Source organism: Notolepis coatsorum (genome assembly GCF_963971535.1).
Source record: "Notolepis coatsorum genome assembly, chromosome: 7".
In the NCBI taxonomy this organism is placed as follows: Eukaryota; Metazoa; Chordata; class Actinopteri; order Aulopiformes; family Paralepididae; genus Notolepis; species Notolepis coatsorum.
Window position 1 is genome coordinate 95,991,072 of NC_140171.1, and position 23,171 is coordinate 96,014,242.

The window sequence follows — 23,171 nt, forward strand, 5'->3', positions numbered from 1 at the left end:
TAGAGCACAACAAGTACTTGAAACAGACCCTGTAAAAATAAACGATACATTCAAAGAATTCTACTCCGACTTATATAAATCAGAAACGACCTTCGATCAAAACAAAATGGACACATATCTTAATCAAATTATTCTCCCTAAACTTTCAGAGGATGACGCTAAACAGTTAGAAACACCGATCACACTAGAGGAACTCAAGAAGGCCATAACCGAAATGCAAAGTGGTAAGGCTCCTGGAAGAGACGGTATCCCATCAGAAATGTACCTTTCTTGTTGGGACATAATTGGACCCTTATTACTAAATATGATCTTATACTCAGTCAAGGAGGGGAACTTCCATAAGAATGACAATATTGCACTCATAACAGTCCTCCTTAAAAAAGACAAAGACCCCAACGAGTGCGGTAGTTACAGACCTTTAAGCCTCCTCGGAACCGATATCAAACTGTACTCTAAGGTATTAGCCATCAGATTACAAAAGCATATGACGTCTTTAGTTCACCCGGACCAAACTGGCTTCATAAGAGGCCGCCTGATCACTGATAACATAAGACGAATACTGCACGTACTAGATGCCGACAAGGATGACACCATACCTAAGGCGATGCTGTCCCTGGATGCTATGAAAGCCTTTGACAGGCTGGAATGGTCGTATCTATGGGCAGTATTAGAAAGGATGGGGTTAGGAAAAGGATTCATTGATATGATTAAAGTATTATACAAAGACCCATCGGCCATGATTACAACAGGTACAATCATCTCCAAAATCTTTCCGGTATCACGCTCAGCCAGACAGGGTTGCCCTCTTAGTCCCGGACTATTCAATCTATCATTAGAGCCTTTAGCACAATATATAAGACAATCCCAATCCATAGAACCAATCGTAATCAAGGGCACACAACATAAAATTAGTTTATATGCGGACAACGTAATATTGTTCATGCAAAACCCCAACACCACATTGCCTCATTTGCTCAAGTTGATTGAGAACTTTGGTGATTTATCGGGATTTAAGATAAATTGGCCGAAGTCGGCTTTCCTTCCACTTAACACCCCTGCAAAAAAAGATATAACCCTCCCAGGACAGATACCGATGGTGAAACATTTTAGATGCTTGGGAGTGGAAATATTCCCCACCATAAGACAAACGGTGAAGCACAATTACACAAAAATCCAAAACAAAATCAAAGACGACCTTGATAGATGGGCAAAACTTAAAAACACAGTACAAGCACGGATATCAATAGTTAAGATGGATGTACTACCTAGAATCAACTTCTTCAGTTCAATGCTACCGTTACCCCCTCCAGAGGGTTACTGGAAAAGATTACACTCCTCCACATACAAATTTATTTGGAATAACAAACCACCACGTATAAAAAGATCCACCGCACAGAGAAATAAAGCAGATGGTGGCATGGCATTTCCAGATTTTTTCCAATATTTTAAGGCGTACACATTAAGACCATTGACAACATGGTTTGACCCCCAAGCATTAGTATCCTGGAGAAAATTAGAAGAAAACATAGTAGCCCCACATAGACTGAAGGACATAGCATACACTAAACTACCAATCAAGCACTGTGAACGGAAATTTGTACCATAATTACTCATGCGATCCGGATATGGCGTGAAACACAAAAAAAAAATCCTAACCCACATAAATGGCACAATCATACTCCCTTATTCAATAACAATGCACTCTTAATTGAAAAACGACCTATAAGATTCCCTATATGGGAAGAGCAAGGCATACACTCATTAGGGGATGTTTTTAACAAACAGGGTTTTTGTAGTTATAAAGAAATACGCAAAAAATGTAATCTCACCAAGTCCACATGGCTTTTTTACATACAGTTACAGCTATGTTTGAAGTCTCACGGTGTTCCATTAGACATACCAATTGTACACCACAGATACCACAAATTCTTCTATGAAAGAGAGACATCGAGAGGTTTTGTTTCAGATTTTTATCATCAATTACTAACGTCCTCGTATGAAACCCTCCAACTAGACTCTGCCTGGAGGAGGGATATACCAGACCTGGAAAATGACTTTGATTGGCAAGGAGCCTGGTCAAATGTCCGACTTACATCAAGGAACCCGGACCATCAACAAATCAATCTTAACTATATTCACAGGACATACTTGACTCCTATAAGACTGTGCAGAATGGGTCTTAAACAAGACTCCAAATGCTCCCAATGTACAAATGGGGACGAAGGGACATTTATGCATCTGTATTGGGACTGCCCACCAGTTAAGGCATTCTGGAAAGATGTGACCCAACAATTATCAAAACTCGTATCTTGGAATATACCTGTACACCCCTCGGTATTACTATTGAATGATGTTTTTGAGTTTGCAGTAAATCCACAGCTAAAGAGATTGGTTTTATCGGGTATCACAGTAGCTAAAAAGCTGATCGCATCACGCTGGTTTCAACCGGAAAAAATGTGCCTGAAAGTTTGGTTTCTTACATATCTCGATGTGATTTATCAAGAAATATCTACAGCAAGAATTCTGGGTCTCAATGAATCCAAAATGTCAATGTGGTTAGAAGTGGTGGAGAGAATAAAAGCTAGCTTATAATGGTAGTGTCTGGTTAGGTGCGAGGGATAATGGAGGTACTACCCAAGGTGGGGTCCGGGAGGGGGGGGTTCGAGCTGGAGCATATGTGTGTAGGTTTTTAGATAACAGGTATTAGGGGTATATCTTATATAAGACAATTAACTAAAATGTGATTTCATTGGATGTGCTCTGACAATTAATGCTTGTATATCTTATCGTGTGTTGTCATGTTTGTTTATGTGTTTGTTTAAAAAATAATAAAAAAATAAAATACAAAAAAGTATCTTGTGTTTTATTATAAATGGTAAGTGGTGCATTTATATAGCATTTATAAAGCTCTTTACAATCCATTTTCACTCACACACCGATGGCAGAGGCAACCATGCAAGGTGCCGACCTGCTCATCGGGAGCAATTAGGTGTCTTGCTCAAGGACTACTAATATAATATCTACTAATATAGATAATTGTTGAAGCAGTTAGGGCTATTGTGAATCAAGTTGACTACCAAACAGCAAACAGAATTTCTTGCTTTTAAATTGACCAATACATTTCTCACAACCGTTATCAAACATTGGAAATATATATTTTCCATAGTAAATTATTATAACATAATTGTTTTCTGTGTGTTTTTCGGTTAATCACTACCAAGGATCAGTGGTGGAAAGTAACTAAGTATTTTTACTCAAGTACTGTATTTAAGTACAATTTTGAGCTACTTGTACTTTATGTGAGTATTTTCATTTTAGGGAACTTTATACCTTTACTCCACTACATTTCAAGGGAAATATTGTACTTTTTACTCCACTACATTTATCTGAACCCATCAGTTACTAGTTACTTTGAAGAAGAAAAGGATTTTGCATAGAAAATATAATATATATACTAATTAAAAAATGTATGAAGATTATACTTCACATTTGAAGCCTGTCAACTTCAAGAGGACGTAATCAGAGCAGCATAACTGGACCACATACCACTCTAACACAACCTATAGAGGTCAATGGATACACAAACGTCATGTAGAATGTGTACTTTTACTTTAGATACTTAAGTACATTCAATAGAAAATACTTCTCTACTTTTACTTAAGTTGAATGGAGGACCTTTACCACAGTACTCATTTATCTGAATATTTCTACTTTTAAGAACTGTGTACTTCTTCCACCACTGCCAAGGATGCTAATAACTCTAGGCAAGGAGGCATTGTTACAGTACCCGTTTGAGAAGAGAAAACAAGCGAGACATTTAAGAGTCTTATCTTTAATCATCACCTTGTCATTCAAGCACAATACCTAAGCAATGTGTAAATTAATGTGACAAAGCACTGCATGCAGTATCTGAAGAGCACATTTACCAGTATGTTCAACATTTGTATACATTGTGAAGTCCATGTGAAAAGCGCATTTTGGCCATTCTAGGTTACTGCTCCCATATATATATACAGTATATAGGCCACTTTTCAACATCAAACAACTCAGATTGTCTATTGTATCACTTCATGGCTGAAGCCTTCACTATCCATACTGTCTCCTCGAAGCTTTTTCTAATTCGACATTTGGCACAAGACTTTCTCTAAAAGAAAAAGCTGTTCATCCATGTACTAAAATGGACTGCATTCATATATCCAAAGCACTGTACAACGTATGCCTCACATTCACCCATTCATTCACACACACCAATGGTGGAGGAAACCATGCAAGGTGCCGACCTGCTTGTCGGGAGCAGTTCATTAAGTGTCTTCCTCAAGGACACCTCGACACACTCCTGGGAGGAGCCGGAATCAAACTGGGAACCTTCAGATTACCAGACGATTGCTCTACCTGAGCCACTGTCGCCCCCTAATGTAACTAATTACAGCAGGAATCCTTCTTCAGCACCTTTCAAAAATGCAAAATGAACAAACGAGGGGGGATCAAATCTGCAAGCAAATTTGGAACGTCACCAGATAATATTATGATCTTGTTTACACTGGCATTGTATGCGTTACAGTATATACAAATACCTTTTCTTATTTATCTATTTATTATTAAAATGTTTGAATAACCCGTCAGAAAAACACACAGCAAGTGTTGCATGAAACTTCAACAGGTTAACCCTTTCACTACCACACTACGAAAGGGTTAACCCTTTCACAACCACACTACAGAAAACGTCTGTAGTGTGGTGGTGAAAAGTTTACCTTCTGTAGTGTGGTAGTGAAAGGGTTAATTATACTCCCAACCATAACATCAGTTTCACTTCAAAATCAGTCGTACAAACGTTGATTAAAATGGGGCCTTCATCTTCCTTTGTTGTATCTTCACACTGTGTATGACATGTATTGGATCTTAATGCTAACCTCACAATCTAGTCCTAACTGGGAGGTAATGCTGTCATTCCACTAGTCATATGTTAATGAGTGGTTCATGGTCACGAGACGCCCGCCCATTCAAGTCTTCCTCTGTGGTTCCCTCAACTGCGCTTTTTTCTGTGTCCTTCTCCTTCTCCGGTCCTCCGCCACTTCCATCCCCGTGGTCAGGAGCAAAGTAGTACCTGAGGATGACAAGGAAATTCGTACAATAATATTATTTTGATAAGATTAGAGCCTGGGAGAGAGAATCTTGAGTCTCTACTGTCTTGAGGGAGGGAGTTCCAGAGCCTGGGATAGAGACTCTGAGTCTCTAACGTCTTGAGGGAGTTCCAGAGCCTGGGATAGAGACTCTGAGTCTCTACTGTCTTAGAGTCTCTCTCCCAGGCTCTGGAACTCCCTTCCTCTCTCTACTGTCTGAGGGAGGGAGTTCAAGAGCCTGGGATCTGCCCTGCAGAAGGGATCAAACTCTTTCAGGATGTACGTGAATATAACTGTAATGTATTAATTTATATATGGTAAAATGTCTTAATCCAGATTGAGCCTTTAACAAAGCATCTCAAAAGGAATATACCACAAGTGTCACGATCTAATAGTTGAAGCAAAGTAGTACCTGAGGATGATGAGGAATTCCTAAACGTTTGGAATATTTTCTCAAATGTCTTTACTGAATAATAATTATCAACCCCTTACACATGTCTTTCACTTAGTTTTCTCAGATTGCCTAAACTTAATTTACATTCATTTATATGCATGCATGCAAGCAGTATCCTTGATCGCCTCAATGTTTTCTATCACTCTTAGGTTTGCTATAAATGCCCCCTTCTCAACACATCACTGTGACTTATACACATCTGTAAATTACACTCTCGATGAGAAATCCATTGGTTTACACTCACGTTTGTAAATTTTTTACAAAACCCTCCTTGGTCTGACCCCTCCTTATTTGATACACCTGTTAAAATTGTCATCTACTCCCTATAACACCAGAGCTGCTCACCATATCTCGCTAGATGTTCCCTGTGTTCAAGTTCAAGTTTCCTTTATTGCCACACAACCAGGTTGGTGGTATTCTTGATCGGTACAGGCCAGGGTGGATACATAATACAGTACAACATGACACAATAAATACATAAATACAGCACAGCACAACACAGCACAACATAACACAGAAGAAACTAGTCCATCGGTCAGGAGCTTGGTTAGTGTGGGGGCGGAAGGGGGAGAGGGGGGCCAAGGGAGTTCAGGGTCCGAATGGCGGTGGGGAAGAAGCGGGTGGTTTTTAACACTTGTGTTAACACTTCCTTTGGTCATTTGCTGCTCCCAGCAGTTGGAATGAGATGCAAAATACTTTGAAAAAGGACAAATTGATTCCTGTCACTACTTTTAAAGACTCTTATCGCAGAGTTGTTTATACACACCTGCAACTGTCACCCAGCCTTTTAACTGTAATCCGTCTGTTCTGCTTCATGTATTTCATACCTTGTAATTCTATTAGGATGTTTGCTTAATGTGCATTTAAATGATTTCCCGTATCTGTGTAATGTATGTATCGTCGGTCTCCTTTACATTTTCTTTGTCCCCTTTCCCTGTTACCCTTTGAGTGGCCCTTTTGTCCTCTCGCCAGGCCGTCATTGTAAATAAGAATTTGTTCTTAATTGACCTGCCTGGTTAAATAAAGGTTAAATAAAAAAGTTATTTCCCATACCTGTCGTCGAGGACTCCATTGTTAGTATCCGTAGCGCCCCTTCCCACTACGTTATTAAACATGACCATGGCATCTGAAATGGCATCTGAAATGGCAGCTGAAATGTAAGAATCAGACAATTAATAGCATATTAGTCATAGCAGGCCAGCTGCAAATTTTTTTATTATAAAAATTCATCCGCAAGGAATGTAGATACAAACAAGCCCAAAGAGTATCTAATTGATACGAATTAATAGATACTTATGAGGATATCTGTACTGTATGCGCTCGGCTTCTTAGGTATCATGTACTTTATATATAAATACATGGTTCCCAAAGTTTTAAGGCTCGACCCCCGAAATAACGTGTCAGAGAGGCTTGGAGGGAGGCTATATACAGTTTCACTAACATCCACAGCGGAGAATATGAAAGGAATCAGAGCCAAACGAGCGAGAAAAAAAAAATCTAACCCCAACTAACCTTACTGTCATGCACTTGTCCTAATAAACTAACCTACACTGTAACACGCAACACTTTGATGAACATTGTTACTCAGCTGATAGAGTTGTACCCTTCCTGATGACTTGTCGTACAGAACTTGTAAGCCGCTTTGGATAAAAGCGTCAGCTAAATGACTAAATATAAATGTAAATGTAAATGATAGGTTTCATTCATTAAAAACATCCCAGCGGGATTCACATTTGCAATGCTGCGCGTTATTAAAATAACTACATAATGTGTATATCGCACCTTGCGAGCGCCGTATATATAACGTGCATTATTTAGGACAAAGTAAATTTATCAATTAGATACTCTTTGGGTTTGTTTGTATCTACTTATTCTGAACGAGCTTAACTATAATGTGTATATCACACCTCGCGAGCGCCGTATATATAACGTGCATTATTTAGGACAAAGTACATTTAGTATCAGCATTTTAGGTCTATTATTTTACATTTCAAAAGCCCCCTCTAGAAAAACGAAGCACAAAAACATAATTCAGAATGGTATAATGGAATCTAGACTGTGAGAATTATAGACAGAAATGCATGCGTGCAGACACAGATTCCTTCCTTTATAGACCCGTTCGCTGTATACGTTAAGACTCAGTGTGTGCGTGTATCATGGGGGCAAAAAAGAACGTAATCCTGGTCAGAACAACGGGGCAGACAAACAAGCCACAGTACAGCGACAGTCAGCCGGTTGTGTTTTTGTTGTGTTCTTCACAGGATTGAAATGTATTCTACCAGAAAACTTATGTACATCATCTCTGTACATATTTACTCTCAAATCTTTGTTAGAAATGATTAAGTGACCCAAGACCTTTGTTGCATAATCACCCCCCCCCCCCTTCTCTCTCCCCCTGATTTCCTGTCACTCCCTGTCCCATCTAATGAGCAGGAATACCCTAACGAGGAAAATAGAGGTCACTTTAACCCTTTACTGGCCAAGTAACCATTTTTGGCCACTTCCCCATACAATATATTTAGCCAGGTGGGAGAGGGGGGATCTTTAATCTATGAAAAAAACTTTTTCCAGACAATCAGCACAGGTCAGGCTATGACACAGATATTGTCACCATCCCATCTGACCAATCAGGATAGACCCTGGGGATCTGCAACTTCCTTCTTTTCACCACATCAAAAAAATGCCAATTTTTGCACCCGCTCTTCAAAATCCATTATTTCCTCAACAAGTCATGGTGAGTTGATAACATTTACTAATTTTTGCAGTTGAACAATCATTGTAAAGGATGGGATAGGTGTTTTTTGCATAGGATTAGTGAAATCAGGATTTGTTCTTACTGTAGCTAAAAAGTGGTGAAGCCATAAACGGTCATATGCCCCTTCAGGTGAAGTGACAGTGTCCATTTTTTGACATATGCCTGATGCATCTAGTCAGTCACACTTAGGGTATTACTTCTACCATGTAGTACCCTGTAGTGCTGTAGTGCCATGTAGTACCCTGTATTGCCATGTAGTACCCTGTAGTACCATGTATTGCCATGTAGTACCCTGTATTGTCATGTTGAGAGAGTCAACAGCTTTAAGTACCTCGGAGCCTACATATCCGAGGACTTGACATGGACCACACACATTGACAGTGTTGTGAAGAAGGCACGACAATGCCTCTACTTCCTCAGGCGCCTAAGGAAGTTCCAAGTCAGTCAGAAGATCCTTAAGAACTTCTACTCATGTACAATAGAGAGCATCCTGACTGGCAACATCACCTCCTGGTTTGGGAATAGCACTGCACAAGACCGAAGCAGACTACAAAGAGTGACACGTTCAGCCAAACGCACAATTGGAGGGGGGCTCCCCACCCTCCAGAACATTTACAACAAGCGGTGCAGGGGCAAGGCTAAGAGAATCATTAAAGACTCCAGTCACCCGAACAACTGCCTCTTTGAACTGCTGCGGTCAGGCAAGCGATACCGGAGTCTCAAGGCGAGCACAGAAAGACTCAGAAGAAGCTTCTATCCCCAGGCCATCAGGCTGCTCAACGAACAATGAACACTACACAACAACAACCATCAAACGCACATAACACACACATCCACACGCACACACTCACTTTAAACAAACACACTGTAGCACCCACTCCCCACACTTTATAGCACACACTCACTTTAAACAAACACACTGTAGCACCCACTCCCCACACTTTATATTTATTGATGAAGGATTGCACTACAACTCGTACACCTTACTGTAAATTGTACCTAAATTGTACCTCATCCCATTTCTGCTTTGCACTATATAGTATTGTACATTAGTACACTGCATAGTATTGTATATTATATGGTAACTCAGTTACGTCTATTCTGCATCGAACATTGTACATATGTCTATACTGAACACTGGGACCTCATTTTCTACTTCTAATTTACATGCTATACTATGTTATTTGATACTATCTTGTCTAGCACAGTCTCTGGAGCGTAACAGTAAGAAGCATTTTGTATGAAAGTATTCTGTACTTCTGTATGACAACTATTAAAGAAACTTGAAACTAGTACCCTGTAGTGCCATGTAGTACCATGTATTACCCTGTAGTACCATGTAGTACCATGTAGTATCATGTAGTACCATGTAGTTATATAGTTTTGTCCGCTATTCTTATTTGGGCCTTTATCGACTACTGTTGCCATGGCAACGCAAATTCAAGAAAACTCCCAATACATTTTCTTATTTATTTTATGTTATGAATCAGCCTGCCAAGTTTCATAGATATGCTCCCTAAGGAAAAATATGCCCCATAGCCCCCACATTTTTAGGGGTACCGGTCGAGGGCCTGTTTACGGATACTTTGGTTAACCTTAATTTACAGGGGGGAAATCTATTTTTATTTTTTTTTCATAATTGTAGATAACTTTTGAAATAGCACCAAAATAACATTCTAGAGTTGAAATTGTGAATTTCCAGGTATTTCAAGAAGTGACCGATAAAGGAAAGAACTGATGTGGTTCTTGTATAGTATAGTTTAGAAATAGCATAAGGATATAGAGTAAAAACTGTATATTGTATAGTAGTGTACATAGGACCCAGTGCCTAATTCGTAGCTAACATTGTATTGCATTATCTCAGGACTTTAACATGTCTATTTTATCATGCCTATTTCATGTCTATTTTATTACCTGTTTATTATGTCTATTTTATTATTTAGTATTATTGCACAATCAAAGCGGGCATGGCCACCCACATTTCACTGTATACCCTGGTATGTAAGTGACAAATAAACCTCTTGAATCTTGAAAAATACCTAACCCTTTAATGTTCACTCCAAGAAAACAACTATGTAAAAATTATTCTTTTGTATTTTTTATGTTATATATAGTAATAGCTTACGCTCTGCTCGTAGTGGAACATATCCCATATCAGTCTAATACTGAATACATTTCTTCACATGTACACACCCATCCGCCTGGCCACACCCCCATCCGCTCCTCTACATAAGCGGGGATGTGGCCATACTAACAGCTCCTTCCCTATTTTCACCACCGACAAGTGTCTGTATACACCACTTGAGTTTAGTGCCGAAATAGTTGTTGGAAAGGAGCTACGTGGACATTGTATCTTATTTTTTCTCTCGCCAATTTACGAGAAAAGCTAAGTCATAATGTCTGCACCTTCGGGGGGTTCGAGCGCTCACAACGTCACCCTTCACCAGCGCTTCTCCATTGCCGTGTCCGCCGTGCGTCGTGGGGCTGCTCTGACTCCACGTTGTGGCAGTCAGATACGCCCGAGCAGTGCCCGGTGGTGAGTCAGCCTCTCCGAGGGGCCGTGGCTCGAGACTAACGATGTCCCGTCGTCCCGGGGACGATCAAATATTGATTTGGGACGAACAGAAATCATTGCCGGGACACAAATGGGACGAAGAGGATTTTTTTTTTTTAACAGGAAATGTCAATTAGCCGACTGTCAGTGCGCGCACATATTGCTGTCAAACGGTGCGTGTCTCGTGCCGACTTAGTTGACAGAGAGACGGCAACATTATCATGTGGGGTTCACTGAAGTCTAAACGTTGCATGATTTGCCGAATCCAATGACTATCTCCGCTGTCCCAACGCAGCGATACGCTAATCCAGCATCAAGCTCCCGCCCACCATTCTGATCAGCAAACCACAGGTCGCGCTGCAGCAGCCCCAAATTTATCTCGACATCGAAAAAGAAAGAGATTAAAAATGGCCAGGAACTGGTGATACTTACTGTGTGCGTGAACATAATCCCTTGGACATGAACTGACGGTACGTTTTTATTGATATATCATTGGGATCCCCCTCCGAAATTGGTCAACACGTCACCATGCATTTTGGCCGGAGCTTAAAAAAGCACGGTGGACACGGTGGACACCTTACGTCTGTGTTTATAATGAATGAATGGTAAAACGGATTATATTGAAACATAGTGCGAGCACTCACAACAACTATTCACACAATTTAAAACAGCCCATATTTATTATAGTTGACAGTCGCACGAGACCACTATACAAGAACCTTGAAAATATCAGAATGTTATAAAAATAAAAATAAACGTTATACTGGCATCCTCTCAGTGAAGAGAGCACCGCAAATATGCTGCGCTATTTGAAGAGGATAAACACAGCAGAAGAAGATGGAGAACAGACACACACTGACCAACAGGGAACTGCATCCAACAATACAACCCCTGACTCTAACGTAAGGACACATTTAAATAACAGAAGTGTAATGTTATCCACAACGCCCCAACCCTGGACACCTTCAAAACTGCTCTAAAAACACCAAGGCTTTTCCCCATCAGTTAGTTTAGATTAGATTAGGTCCATTATCCATTATCCCTAACCTTCCCTCATTCCCTTTTTCCCCCCTATTTCCCTAGCCCTATTTTTTGTCCTGATTGTGAAGCGACCTTGGGTTCTATGAAAGGCGCTATATAAATTTGATCTATTATTATTGGAACTGTATATAGTTATCGACACGTTCTAGTTATAGCTGCTTATTATCTTTGTGCTTACAATAATCAAAAGGTACGGTACACAGTAGGTCTCACCCTCTGTGCCATTATCAGCACAAAATATGTCCCCATATGATCAAATTGACGTTGATAGATTATATATATAAAAGAAAATTGGGACGGTTTACATTCACTTTGGGACGGTTAAAACTGTATTTCGGGGCTGGCTTTGGGGTTGTGCTGGAGCCGAACGAGAGTGCTCTTGCCCCGTCTCCGATGGAAACTGAGGATCACATGGAGGGGGCGAGAGCACTCTTGTTTGATGAGCCAATGGATTCGTATCATTCTCCCCCTCGGGGTGTGGCAGGGAGTGTTGCGTCTCCTTGGGGTCCCTTGTTCTCCGGTGTTGGGTTAGAACCTCCGACCCCGAGACAAGATGCCCAGCTATCTGCCGCGTCGGATGATGGCGCCCGACATGGCAGCCTCCCGTACGTGAGGGACGCGAGTGACGTGGAGGGAGGTACGCAAGGGGAGTTGCTTGCCTTGTTCCCCGAGCTCATGGCGGCCGCCGCAGCCGCTATTGGCATGGCGTTGCTGCAGCCTCTGCCTGCACCTGTCCCTGATGACATGATAGGTCATCTCTGGCAACGTCGTCCTGTGAGAGAGACAGGCGTTGTCTGCCCATTCTTCCCTTCAATGGAGGCCTACGTGAAACAGGGACAGGTAATCTCCCGCATCACTGGCCTTACCCCCGCCTACGTGCCAGTCACACGGGTGGTGGGTTTGGTCCAGGGACTAAAGGACAGGGTGCCTCGGCTTGATAGCCCGATGACATCCATACTTTGTCCCGAAGTGGTGTGGGAGCCGTTGCGGAAGCCGGTTCCCCAAGGGAAATTGGCTAGGCAGATGGCTAATTGGAGTGACCAGGCATACATCGCCGCGACTCAGAGCCTAGCTGCGACGTCTAACATCGCGCAGCTAGCGCGCTACATGTCAGGGATGATGGCGGGCCGGTCGGTATTGGATCACCACCATCAATATCTTCACGCCCAAGCGGCTGGAGCCATCCTGCACCTTACCCAGCTGCAGGCGATAGCCGCCGGGAAGGGGCGCGCCCTGGCCACTCTGTCCCAGCGCCACCTTTGGCTGGAGCAGGCGAGGGTGCCGGAACAGAAGAGGATTCCCCTGCTCACGGCCCCCCTCTCCGATGCTGGGCTGTTCGGGTCGGCCATGCAGCAGATGACGGCTGCCTGCAGAGAGATGGAGGAGGAGCGCTCTGTGCTCCAACCCCATTTCCCCCGACCCGATGCCACCGGTGATGGCCGACGAAAGCAACGCCGGCAGAGGACCGCGACCGTTGCCTCCGCCACCACCGCCGCCGCTGCTGGGCCTTCGTCCAAGAAGGCCAGGAGTGGAGGGAGTGCCTCGTCCGCCGCAGCCAGCCGCACCACGCCCGGAGGTGACGGTAAGGATCGACGTGACCAGGCTCCCCAGAACAGTCCCTCCGGGCCGGCTCCCCGTGGGGGCAAGCACCGCTAGTGACTCTCCCCTGTTTACCCCTGTCCCTTTCCCCTCCGCGTGAATATTAAAGGCAACCAACTTGTGTTTGGCTTTTCTCTGATTGGCCGCGCCCCCCCGCCCCCACGCGCAGGCAAGCGCAGTCGTCCCACGTCCCAAATGAAATTCAAGGAGCGCAAGCGAGCGGCAGCGCGGGCAACCAACTTGTGTACCATGGGCTGCTGTTCCAACGCACTTGTGTTGGGCTGCTGTTTCACTCGTGTATAAACAAAGCCCATACAGTTATGAAACGCGCTGAACTAGAAAGCGTAACGTTATTATGTTTCGCGTTTTTAACAACCAACTACCAGATTCACTCGTGTATAAACAAAGCCCATACAGTTATGAAATGCGCTGAACTAGAAAGCGTAACGTTATTATGTTTCGCGTTCCATTGATTAACGCCATTACCTGCTGTGCTGTAGGAAGCAGAGGTACAGTAAGTTACAGTAGGTGTAGGTTACATGTTTAATCAAAGCCCATACAATTTTTTAGATGAATGATTGTGGATATAATATAGAAAACACATCATAAAATCTCGAGACTCCAGTGATAAAACCCAGTGCAGTCTATGTCTCTATGATACCTGCTGTGCTGTAGGAAGCAGAGGTACAGTAAATTACAGTAGGTATAGGTTACATGTTTAATCAAAGCCCATACAATTTTTTAGATGAATGATTGTGGATATAATATAGAAAACACATCATTATGATATTGTCAGAGGGAGAGGCATGACTTCACGACAGCCATATTAGACACTCACTGTACATCAGTGTGGAACTGTAACGTTATATGTTATTTCGCCCGTGGAGGCTGCTGAGCCTGAAGCGCCAGCGGGGCGACGCGGTGGTTTATCCCCGGCTTCCGTGCGCCGCCGCCGGCTTGATACAGCTTCAGCAGCAGCAGCGGCGGTGCTCTGTTGTAGGAAGCCCTTCAATGACAGCGGCGCGCTCTCATATTTTGCAAATGCATAAACTATATCTTAAATTATGGCTATGTGTCTAATATGGCTGTCGCTTATCAATGACTTCGCGACAGCCATATTAGACACATCGCCATAATTTAAGATATAGTTTATGCATTCGCAAATATGAGAGCTCTGTCATTGAAGTGGGTGGTGGCAGCATTACTAACAGTAGCGATTTTTATTGTTTTGTCATGACCAAACATAATCCCAACATAGATAGGAGGTGTACTGTATGTCAAATGTCGGTCATGTGGTAGAAGAGTTTAGTACAGTCACACAACAGAACACCGCTGTAGTACAGTCACACAACAGAACACCGCTGGTTCGACCAGTGCTCCTGCCGCGTCTCTCTTGCCGCAAGGGCGTGTGCTAGTGGATTGATTGATTGGCCGTGTGGCCAATCAGAGAAACGCTGAACGAAAAGCTGAACACAAGTTGGTTGCCTTTAATATTCACGCTTCCCCTCCCCAACATATAATTGTTACTAAATAAAAGGTCCCTCCTGGTGGGGGACTGTTTTTTGTTACAAACTGTGTGTTATTCACTGTTATATATTGGGGATACGATGTGTAAACCCTCACCTAGCTGTGGGGTTGTGTGTTTGTTTAGGAGAGTTTCTTGTAAATCGTTCTGGTCGCTATATATATATTATGTGTGCTTGGCAAGGCCTGTGGCTAGCACTCGGTCGAAAGACTGGTCTTCCCTAATCATGAAGAAGACTGTTCTTCTTGTAATGGTAAATTTTACAGTTTTTTTTATCTGAGGGGGTTGTGTGTATTCTGTTACGTTGGAAACATGGCATCGAGTCCACAACTTGGTTAGAGTGTTAGCCTACAGAAGTGCTCATATATGTAGCTTGTACCGAGGTCTTGACCCTCTCTTAAACGTCTGTGTTTTTCTTTAGACATAAAACACGGGTGACGTGTTTCGCACATAAGCCTAAAGCCTTGTATATAAAACCCGTTCGCAAACGAGTTGTCGTCTGTGGCTGGCGTGCATTGGTTTAGTTTATCCTAGTGGATACACGCTTTTCATGTAGCATGCTAGGTACACGAGTATCATCTCTGCTGGTTGTTTTTCATCGTATCCGGGGTGTGGGGTCATGAGGGGGTGAACTGATAAACCTCCCTCCTCTTTTTTTCTGATTGGTCAGGGGGTTGGCCCTCCTGTTGGGTCAGCGTGTCACAGGGTAGGGAGAGGGGGGGTGGGGAAGGGAGTTCCCTGGTCCCACGCCATATTTGGGCAGGTGGGTAACGGAATTCCCCCCGCCATAGAGTACGTCACTGGGCGCGTTTCTATTGGTTGTGAGACTTCCGTGAGTTCTTTTCAGGCTCCATGTTGTGGACCTCTGTTATTGTCAAGATGAGTTATGCGGTGCGTGAGAACTTAAAAAGAAGTTTTCTGCTCTGCGCTCTGTTGCATATGTCTTGAGCTTTTGGTCACGTAGCTCAATGTTACATATATCTTTTCAATTATTACTCACGTGGGAAGTCTCTCTGGGGGTTCCCCGTCTCCTCTCTTTTATACAGAGCAGGGTTGACAGGGGTGTTTTCCCTCGGACGCGTCATATGGGACCCATATCTGTGTCTCTTGGCCGGCTTCCTGCCGCTCTGCCAGGCGCCTCATTGCTTTTACCAAACGGTTCGTGTGTTTTGCGAATCTGATTGGCCACTGACGTTTCTGGGACGTTTCTGGTCATGCGACATGTGCGCCCAATCGTGTGACGGCAAGTTCTTTGGACGGTTAAGCTTAGGCGCTCTTCCGAAGTTGGTTAAGGTTAGAGTTTGTCTTAGAGCATGGCGATAGAACGCCAGCCCTGATTCCAAACTCTAACCTTAACCAAACCCCGAAAGAGTCGCCTAAGCTTAACCAGTGTTATACAACGGCATGCAAATTTCTCGATTCTGATTGGCTGAAACAGTCCATTTACACGTATGTATAGGGACCATTCTACGGTCCTGGTCCCAGGACCCGCCCACAACCGAATCACATCACTCCGCCAGGATCACTCCGTCGGCAAAAACAAGATGGCGGACAATAATCTTTAACAAATGGATATGTTGATAGCGTCATAACGACTAAATATAAAGCGATTCTGTCAAGGCGAATGTCTTAGTCCTTTAAACAATGTTGGATGATGTAATTGATGGGTCATGAGTCATTTTAGAACAAAAGAAAAATCGCGGATTGATTGATTGATTATTTGCAATTTTATTTTAAATTTCTACTTCCTTCCCCCGGACTGCAGCGTTCACTCTCACACTGTCCGACGCTGGCGTACCCACCCACCCCCACACAAACACACACACACACACACACTCCTGTCTGCAACAGCGGGGGAGTCAGACTGAGAGAGAAGCAGCGCTGTTTTAAGTGAGCATGGTCTATTGAATTGATTGGTTGATTGCTAATTTTATTACTGTACGCCTGGTTTCCAACTGGTTAAGTTTAGGCTAAAAAAATAAATAAAAAAATAGGGCGAAGAAAACTTTTTAATTTGTTTTACCTACTTTCTATAGAAGCATCTAAGAATGAAGTTCTATAGAAAGTAGGTCTGCATCCCCTTAACAATTGTGTGTATTGAGCCGTACTGTATTGTACCCATTCTGCATCTGGTAATACAATTTTCAATCAATCAATCATTCCAATAACCACTAACTTCATAATTAAAAACTAAAGAAAAGTTGGATGTGTTAGTTGGTTAGATGTCCTAGTTGAAAGGCAGTTGGATGTGTTAGTTGGTTCGATGTCTTAGTTGAAAGGCAGTTGGATGTGTTAGTTGGTTGGATGCCTTAGTTGAAAGGCAGTTGGATGTGTTAGTTCCAATAACACACAGTTGGATGTGTTAGTTGGTTGGATGCACTTCAAGCTGCTTCCAATAACACACAGTTGGATGTGTTAGTTGGTTGGATGCACTTCCGAGCTGCTTCCACATGGAGGCAACTTGTCTTTTTTGTAGTTGTGGGAACAAGTTTTTCTGGCGGATGGTTCTCAATAAATCTTCGATTAATGTGTTTATTGTATAGCAATGAGGTTGGATGAATGTGGCAGTTGTATAAAAGCATTACACCACTTGCAGTCGTGATTTGTGAACAATAAACCATGCCTAGGGGGGGGTCTAATGACCACCCCTAGGCATGGTTTATTATTCACAAACCACTCCTGCGCGTGATGTAATGCTTAAATAAACTAGGCGTTAGGTCGTTTGCAGGCTGTTCGACGCGGAAATGGGCTAAGACACTGCTCGTCATGCGATTGGGCGCACATGTCACATGACCAGAAACGTGCATGGCCAATCAGAGCGGAAAACGGGAACGCGGAAACGGGAACCGTTTGGTAAAAGCATAGACACCTCCCAGGCGGCTTGGAGGGAACGTTATCTGGGTTCTTGTTAGAATTACCATTGATATGTTTTGGGTCTCGACGTGTACATAGTGCTGGCCCTGGGTGCTTCTGTGTGGAACCACGCATGGGCTTGCACGCTTTGGTTGCTCATCATGGAAACATGGTTTTTATGGGGCAACTAGGATGGAGTTTGTCTCTTCCGAGCGCCAGTGTACTAGGTTAGTCTCGATGAATTCTCGTTCATCTCTGGGGGGAGATAACGGAATAGATCAAAGCATTGGCGGAGGGGTCTCACGCTTTTGGGGTGGGCCACCGGGCGCGGTGCTTTTATGTTCTGACCGTCTTGGTGGCACCCTCTGTGATGTTTTAGATCGACACGCGTACCTACCCCCCTCTTAGGACTGGGGATGGTGGCGTGATTAGGACACAGGACTGGTTCTGGTCACGCCGGACCAGGTCAGTTAACCCGTTGTCCGCCGGGGCGCAGATCTGCTGTTCTGGTACCCTGAAGGACTTGTGCTTTTTCGGGGGGGGAAATGCCGGGTTAACTGACCCTCTTTTCTCCTGCTTGGCGGGGCTGAGAGGGGGCTGTCGAGGTGGTTCTTGTACCCTTCTCGCATCCCTGTGTACATCCCGGTCCGCCGGGCCCAGGTCCGGACTCGTTCTCGTCGACCTGTTGGCCTGGGTTAACCCCTTCTTGAGAACTGAAACACTTGTACTGCTGTATAGCCGGTGTATACTTGCAGTTGTGTTTGAGTTTTTTCTTGGGGGGGTTATAGGAACAACCGCCTCCTGTTAAACTAAACATAGGGTGGTGGTTGGTTTCCAGGTGTGTTGGTAGCGGAGTCGACACTCGGGTTAGGCCGGGCTTGACCCCGTCTGCCTGCGAGTGTGCCCCTGCACCTTTCATGACGTCTGCCAATCATCTCAGCCTTCTCTGCAGGGTCAGGTTTTTTTGTGGAGGCTGCGACATGGTGCACAGCATACCGAACGCCCCTTCCACCGGGGTGCTGTTTTCAGCAAACCCCTTAGGCGCCTGTCTAGTCCGCAGTGCTCCAGGCACAGGTCGAGTCCTTTTGACCTGTTGCCTGGATTGAGGGATCAACCTCTTTGGGGGTTGTCTCCCCGGTGCGCTGCCTGGTCCCGCTGTGGGGGTGTAGCCTCTTGAGTGCTTCAGGGCAGCGTGTTGTAGGGGGGGGAAGGGCCTGCTCTTGGATGGGCCCTGTCCGATACGCTGGCGATGTGGGGGGTGGTGTCACTAGTGACCGCCTGGTGGGGTCTCGATGCTGCGGCGTCATTGGCCTCACCAGGCCCCCTTTTCCGGGGGGTCCTGACCCTTCCTGGGGCTGGGTCCTCCTTCACGCTCCGTTGCTACGGCCTTGCCACAGGGTTGGGTTCTTGACCTTGACCCCGTGATATTAGGGATTGTAACAGGTTTTTTTTCCTTCCCGTTCGTTCCCTAGTGGCATGTGGGTTGCACGCCTGTGTAGTCGTGGGTTCTTCTGTGGGAAGGTAAGTCCCACGATCTGCTCACCCTGTGCGTTTGAGTTGCTAAACCCTCTTCGCACAGTCGGATCCGATTCCCTCCCGTCCTCCACTAGGGGGGTCCGGGGGCTCGGGTACTCCCCGGTTCTGATGGTTGTGGGGGGCCTCAGCGGGCACATTTGTTGAGCTTCCGCTCTGCTCAGCTCCTGTGTTCCACTACGAGCAGAGCGTAAGCTATTACGATATATAACATACGGTTATCCTATAACCATATAGTTATACGAGTATAGCGAGCGCTCTGCTCGGACTCACTGAGGACCCCGTGGTCTTCGCCTTCGGTGGTGAAAGACTTGGGAAGGAGCTGTTAGTATGGCCACATCCCCGCTTATGTAGAGGAGCAGATGGGGGTGTGGCCAGGCGGATGGGTGTGTACATGTGAAGAAATGTATTCAGTATTAGACTGATATGGGCTATGTTCCACTACGAGCAGAGCGCTCGCTATACTCATATAACTATGGTACAAAATGGCACAAAAGGTGGTCACAAAGATCAATCAGAGAATAAAATTTCTCAGTAGAGTGTCCACCTATATTAACAGGTCAGCAATGGAAGTCCTGGCAGGGGCACTGATCCAATGTCATTATGACTATGCATGCTCCTCCTGGTACACTGGCATCACAGTAGCACTGAAAGGTAGGCTCAGAACAAATTAGTTAGAATGATTTTAAAACTCCATCCCAGGACTCACCTTACACAGACACATTTTAACAGCCTCAAATGGCTCAGGGTTGAGGAGAGGGTCTCTCAAATAAAACTCAACATAACACATAGGATACTCGGGAATACTGTCCCTCAGTACCTCAGTGGATATTTTAACATGGTAAGGGATGTACACGGACACGCCACCAGGGGGAGCCCTACAGACATCGTCCCAGTGAGATGCAATAGGAAAATAGGCCAAAACGCATTCCTATATTCAGCAGCAGTACAATGGAATAGCCTACCAATGGAGTTGAAGACCATAAGCCCCTTCTCCACTTTTAAATTAGCTATAAAGAGGTGGATCATAAGTAGCAGAAGCTGGGAGTAGTGAACAAAGGGTTTTTAATATGTCATACATAATCAGTATAATAACACTATGAATGTAACATATTAACACATTGTCTGCCACGCAGTTTGCCCATCTTAAGGTGCTCCCATGGTCGAGCGGACTGTATGCGGACTGGACTCTGCGAGGTCTGCATGGACTCTTTGAGCTTTCATAGTCGAGCGTACCTCCGCGGAGGTACCAATTTCCTACATGTCTCGCGCCAGTTTACACAAAATATTTGACCCTTATAAAACATTTTTGTGTTGCATCAAGTTACATAATTATGTTAAGTAATGTGTTAGATGATATAATATGTTGAAAAAACTAAGCTTAGCTTTGAAAATCCAGCCAAAATTGTTTCATGTCAGGAGAGATTTTTCAGCTTCTAACAGTGCATGTGAGCGGATCGGAGCGTGAGCGGCGCGGGGCGCGGAGCGGCCGGTTTTGACGTGAGCGAGGAGTGGGTTTTAAAATGAGTCGGCGCGACGTCCGGAGCGAGAGTTCTCCTCCGCTCCAATCCACTCCAGGCCGCTCACAGTGGTTTAACACTGATGTAATATATACATGCAGTACAATGCCAAAGCAACAGATGGCGATGTACAAACATGAAGGCCATTTTCAACCAATGAGAAGGGTGAACCTGTGATAGGCTGTTCGTTCAGGCTTTGTCACTGTAGAGACGCCCACACTCACTCCAGTTAGAAAAAGTATATCGACGCCATTGTTGTTGACGTTAGCTTACATGCTAACGTTAATGGCAGCGACCATAGCATTGTGGCTCGGCTAGCCTATCATCGCTTAATAGAGATAGTGAATGGATAAACAACGTTATTTAACATTGCAGAATGGCTACAATTACAATGCGGCTCAATACAAACAATTGTTAAGGGGCCCAGGGGGTGTAGACTGTTGTAGTTTGAGCTCATTTACACCATGCTCCAAAAAAAGAAGAAAAAAAACTGCCGAGCGATCTGGCGCGGGGAGCGGGGAGCGCTCGATTCAAGGTGAGCGGGGAGCGAGCGGAGAGCGACTTGGGGGCGGGGTCAACATGAGTGATTAGCGGAGCGGACCAAGCTTTAAAGAGCGAAGAGCGGATTTCTCGGCCGCGCCGATCCGCTCACGTGGTCTGGTTTCTAACTTGCTGGTAGCACACTGAGTGAGAAGGCTACTGTCAAAAAGCAGAGGGCCATCTAATGGATTTTTTTTGGCATAGCATACGTGAACCGAATGGTAGAGATGGCTCAGTTAAGTTTAACACATTTTTCAATGAGAGATAGTGACAAAAAATTTGCTATTCCAAATGGTTGAGCAGACTATTAAAACCAGTGGTGGAAAGTAACTAAGTATTTTACTCAAGTACTGTACCTAAGTACAATTACGAGCTACTTGTACTGTACGCAAGTATTTTTATTTAGGGAACTTTATACTTTTACTCCACTACATTTCAAAGGAAATATTGTACTTTTTACTCCACTACAATTATCTGACCCCATCCAGTTACTAATTACTTTGACGAAGAATATTTTGCATAGAAAACATGGGAAATGTATGAAGATTATATACTTTCACATTTGAAGCCAGTCAACTTCAAGAGGACATAATCAGAGCAGCATAACTGGACCACATACCACTTTAATCAGAGCAGCATAACTAGACCACATACAGTACCACTTTAACATAACCTATAGAGGTCAATGGATTGATGTTTGAATGCTCCCAAGCACTGGAATACACAAACATTATGTAGAATGCACACTTTTACTTTAGATACTTAAGTACTTTCTTAAGTAGAATTTGAATGGAGGACTTTTACCAGAGTATTTCTACTTTTACTTAAATAAAAAGGAACTGTGTACTTCTTCCACCACTGTTAAGAACCAGTGTAAATGTGTTACTCACGACCAATGAGTTGCCTTCTCCTCCAGACCAGGAAGCCGGCGGCCAGGACGAGCAGCAGGACGAACAGCCCGCCAAGAACTCCTCCGACGACCGACGCTGACGCTGTGTGGAAAGTAACTTTTTAAAGTATTTTTACTCAGCTACTTGTACTTTATGTGAGTATTTACATTTTAGGGAACTTTATACTTATACACTACATTTCAAGGGAATTGTTGTACTTTTTAACTCCACTACATTTATCTGAACCCCTCGGTTACTAGTTGCTTTGAAGAAAAGGATTTTGCATAGAAAACACAATACAAAATAAAAAAAATGCATGAAGATTATATACTTAAGCATTACATCACGCGCAGGAGTGCTTTGTGAAAAATAAACCATGCCTAGGGGTGGTCGTTAGACCACCACGACTACAAGTGGTGTAATGCTTTTATACAACTGGCACATTCATCCAACCTTATTGCTATACAATAAACACACATTAATCGAAGATTTATTGAAAAAACCATCCGCCAGAAAAAGTTGTTCCCACAACAACAAAAAAGAGAAGTTGCCTCCATGTGGAAGCAGCTCGGAAGTGCATCCAACTGTTCTCAGTAGGACATCCAACCAACTAACACATCCAACTGTCTTTCAACTAAGACATCCAACCAACTAACACATCCAACTGTCTTTCAACTAAGACATCCAACCAACTAACACATCCAACTGTCTTTCACCTAGACATCCAACCAACTAACACATCCAACTTTTCTTTAGTTTTTAACCTACTTTCTATAGAACTTCATTC

At 43.9% G+C, this 23,171-nt stretch overlaps 1 protein-coding gene across 2 annotated transcripts in view; it reads right to left on the bottom strand.

Annotated features, from left to right (window-relative positions):
- Positions 1 to 3,822: 3,822 nt before the first annotated feature.
- LOC311231984 (scavenger receptor cysteine-rich type 1 protein M130-like) overlaps positions 3,823 to 23,171 on the bottom strand; it is an 82,590-nt gene continuing 63,241 nt past the window's right edge. Inside the window, exons 15-17 of one of the 2 annotated variants that reach the window (XM_084318631.1) lie at positions 22,385 to 22,486; positions 6,628 to 6,712; positions 3,823 to 5,104 (exon numbers count right to left, since the gene is read on the bottom strand). In XM_084318631.1, coding sequence (XP_084174757.1) covers positions 4,957 to 5,104; positions 6,628 to 6,712; positions 22,385 to 22,486 — 335 coding nt within the window. In that variant the 3' untranslated portion in view covers positions 3,823 to 4,956. Of the gene's footprint in view, positions 5,105 to 6,627; positions 6,725 to 22,384; positions 22,487 to 23,171 lie in introns of both variants that reach the window. The other variant, XM_084318630.1, reaches the window with a different exon arrangement.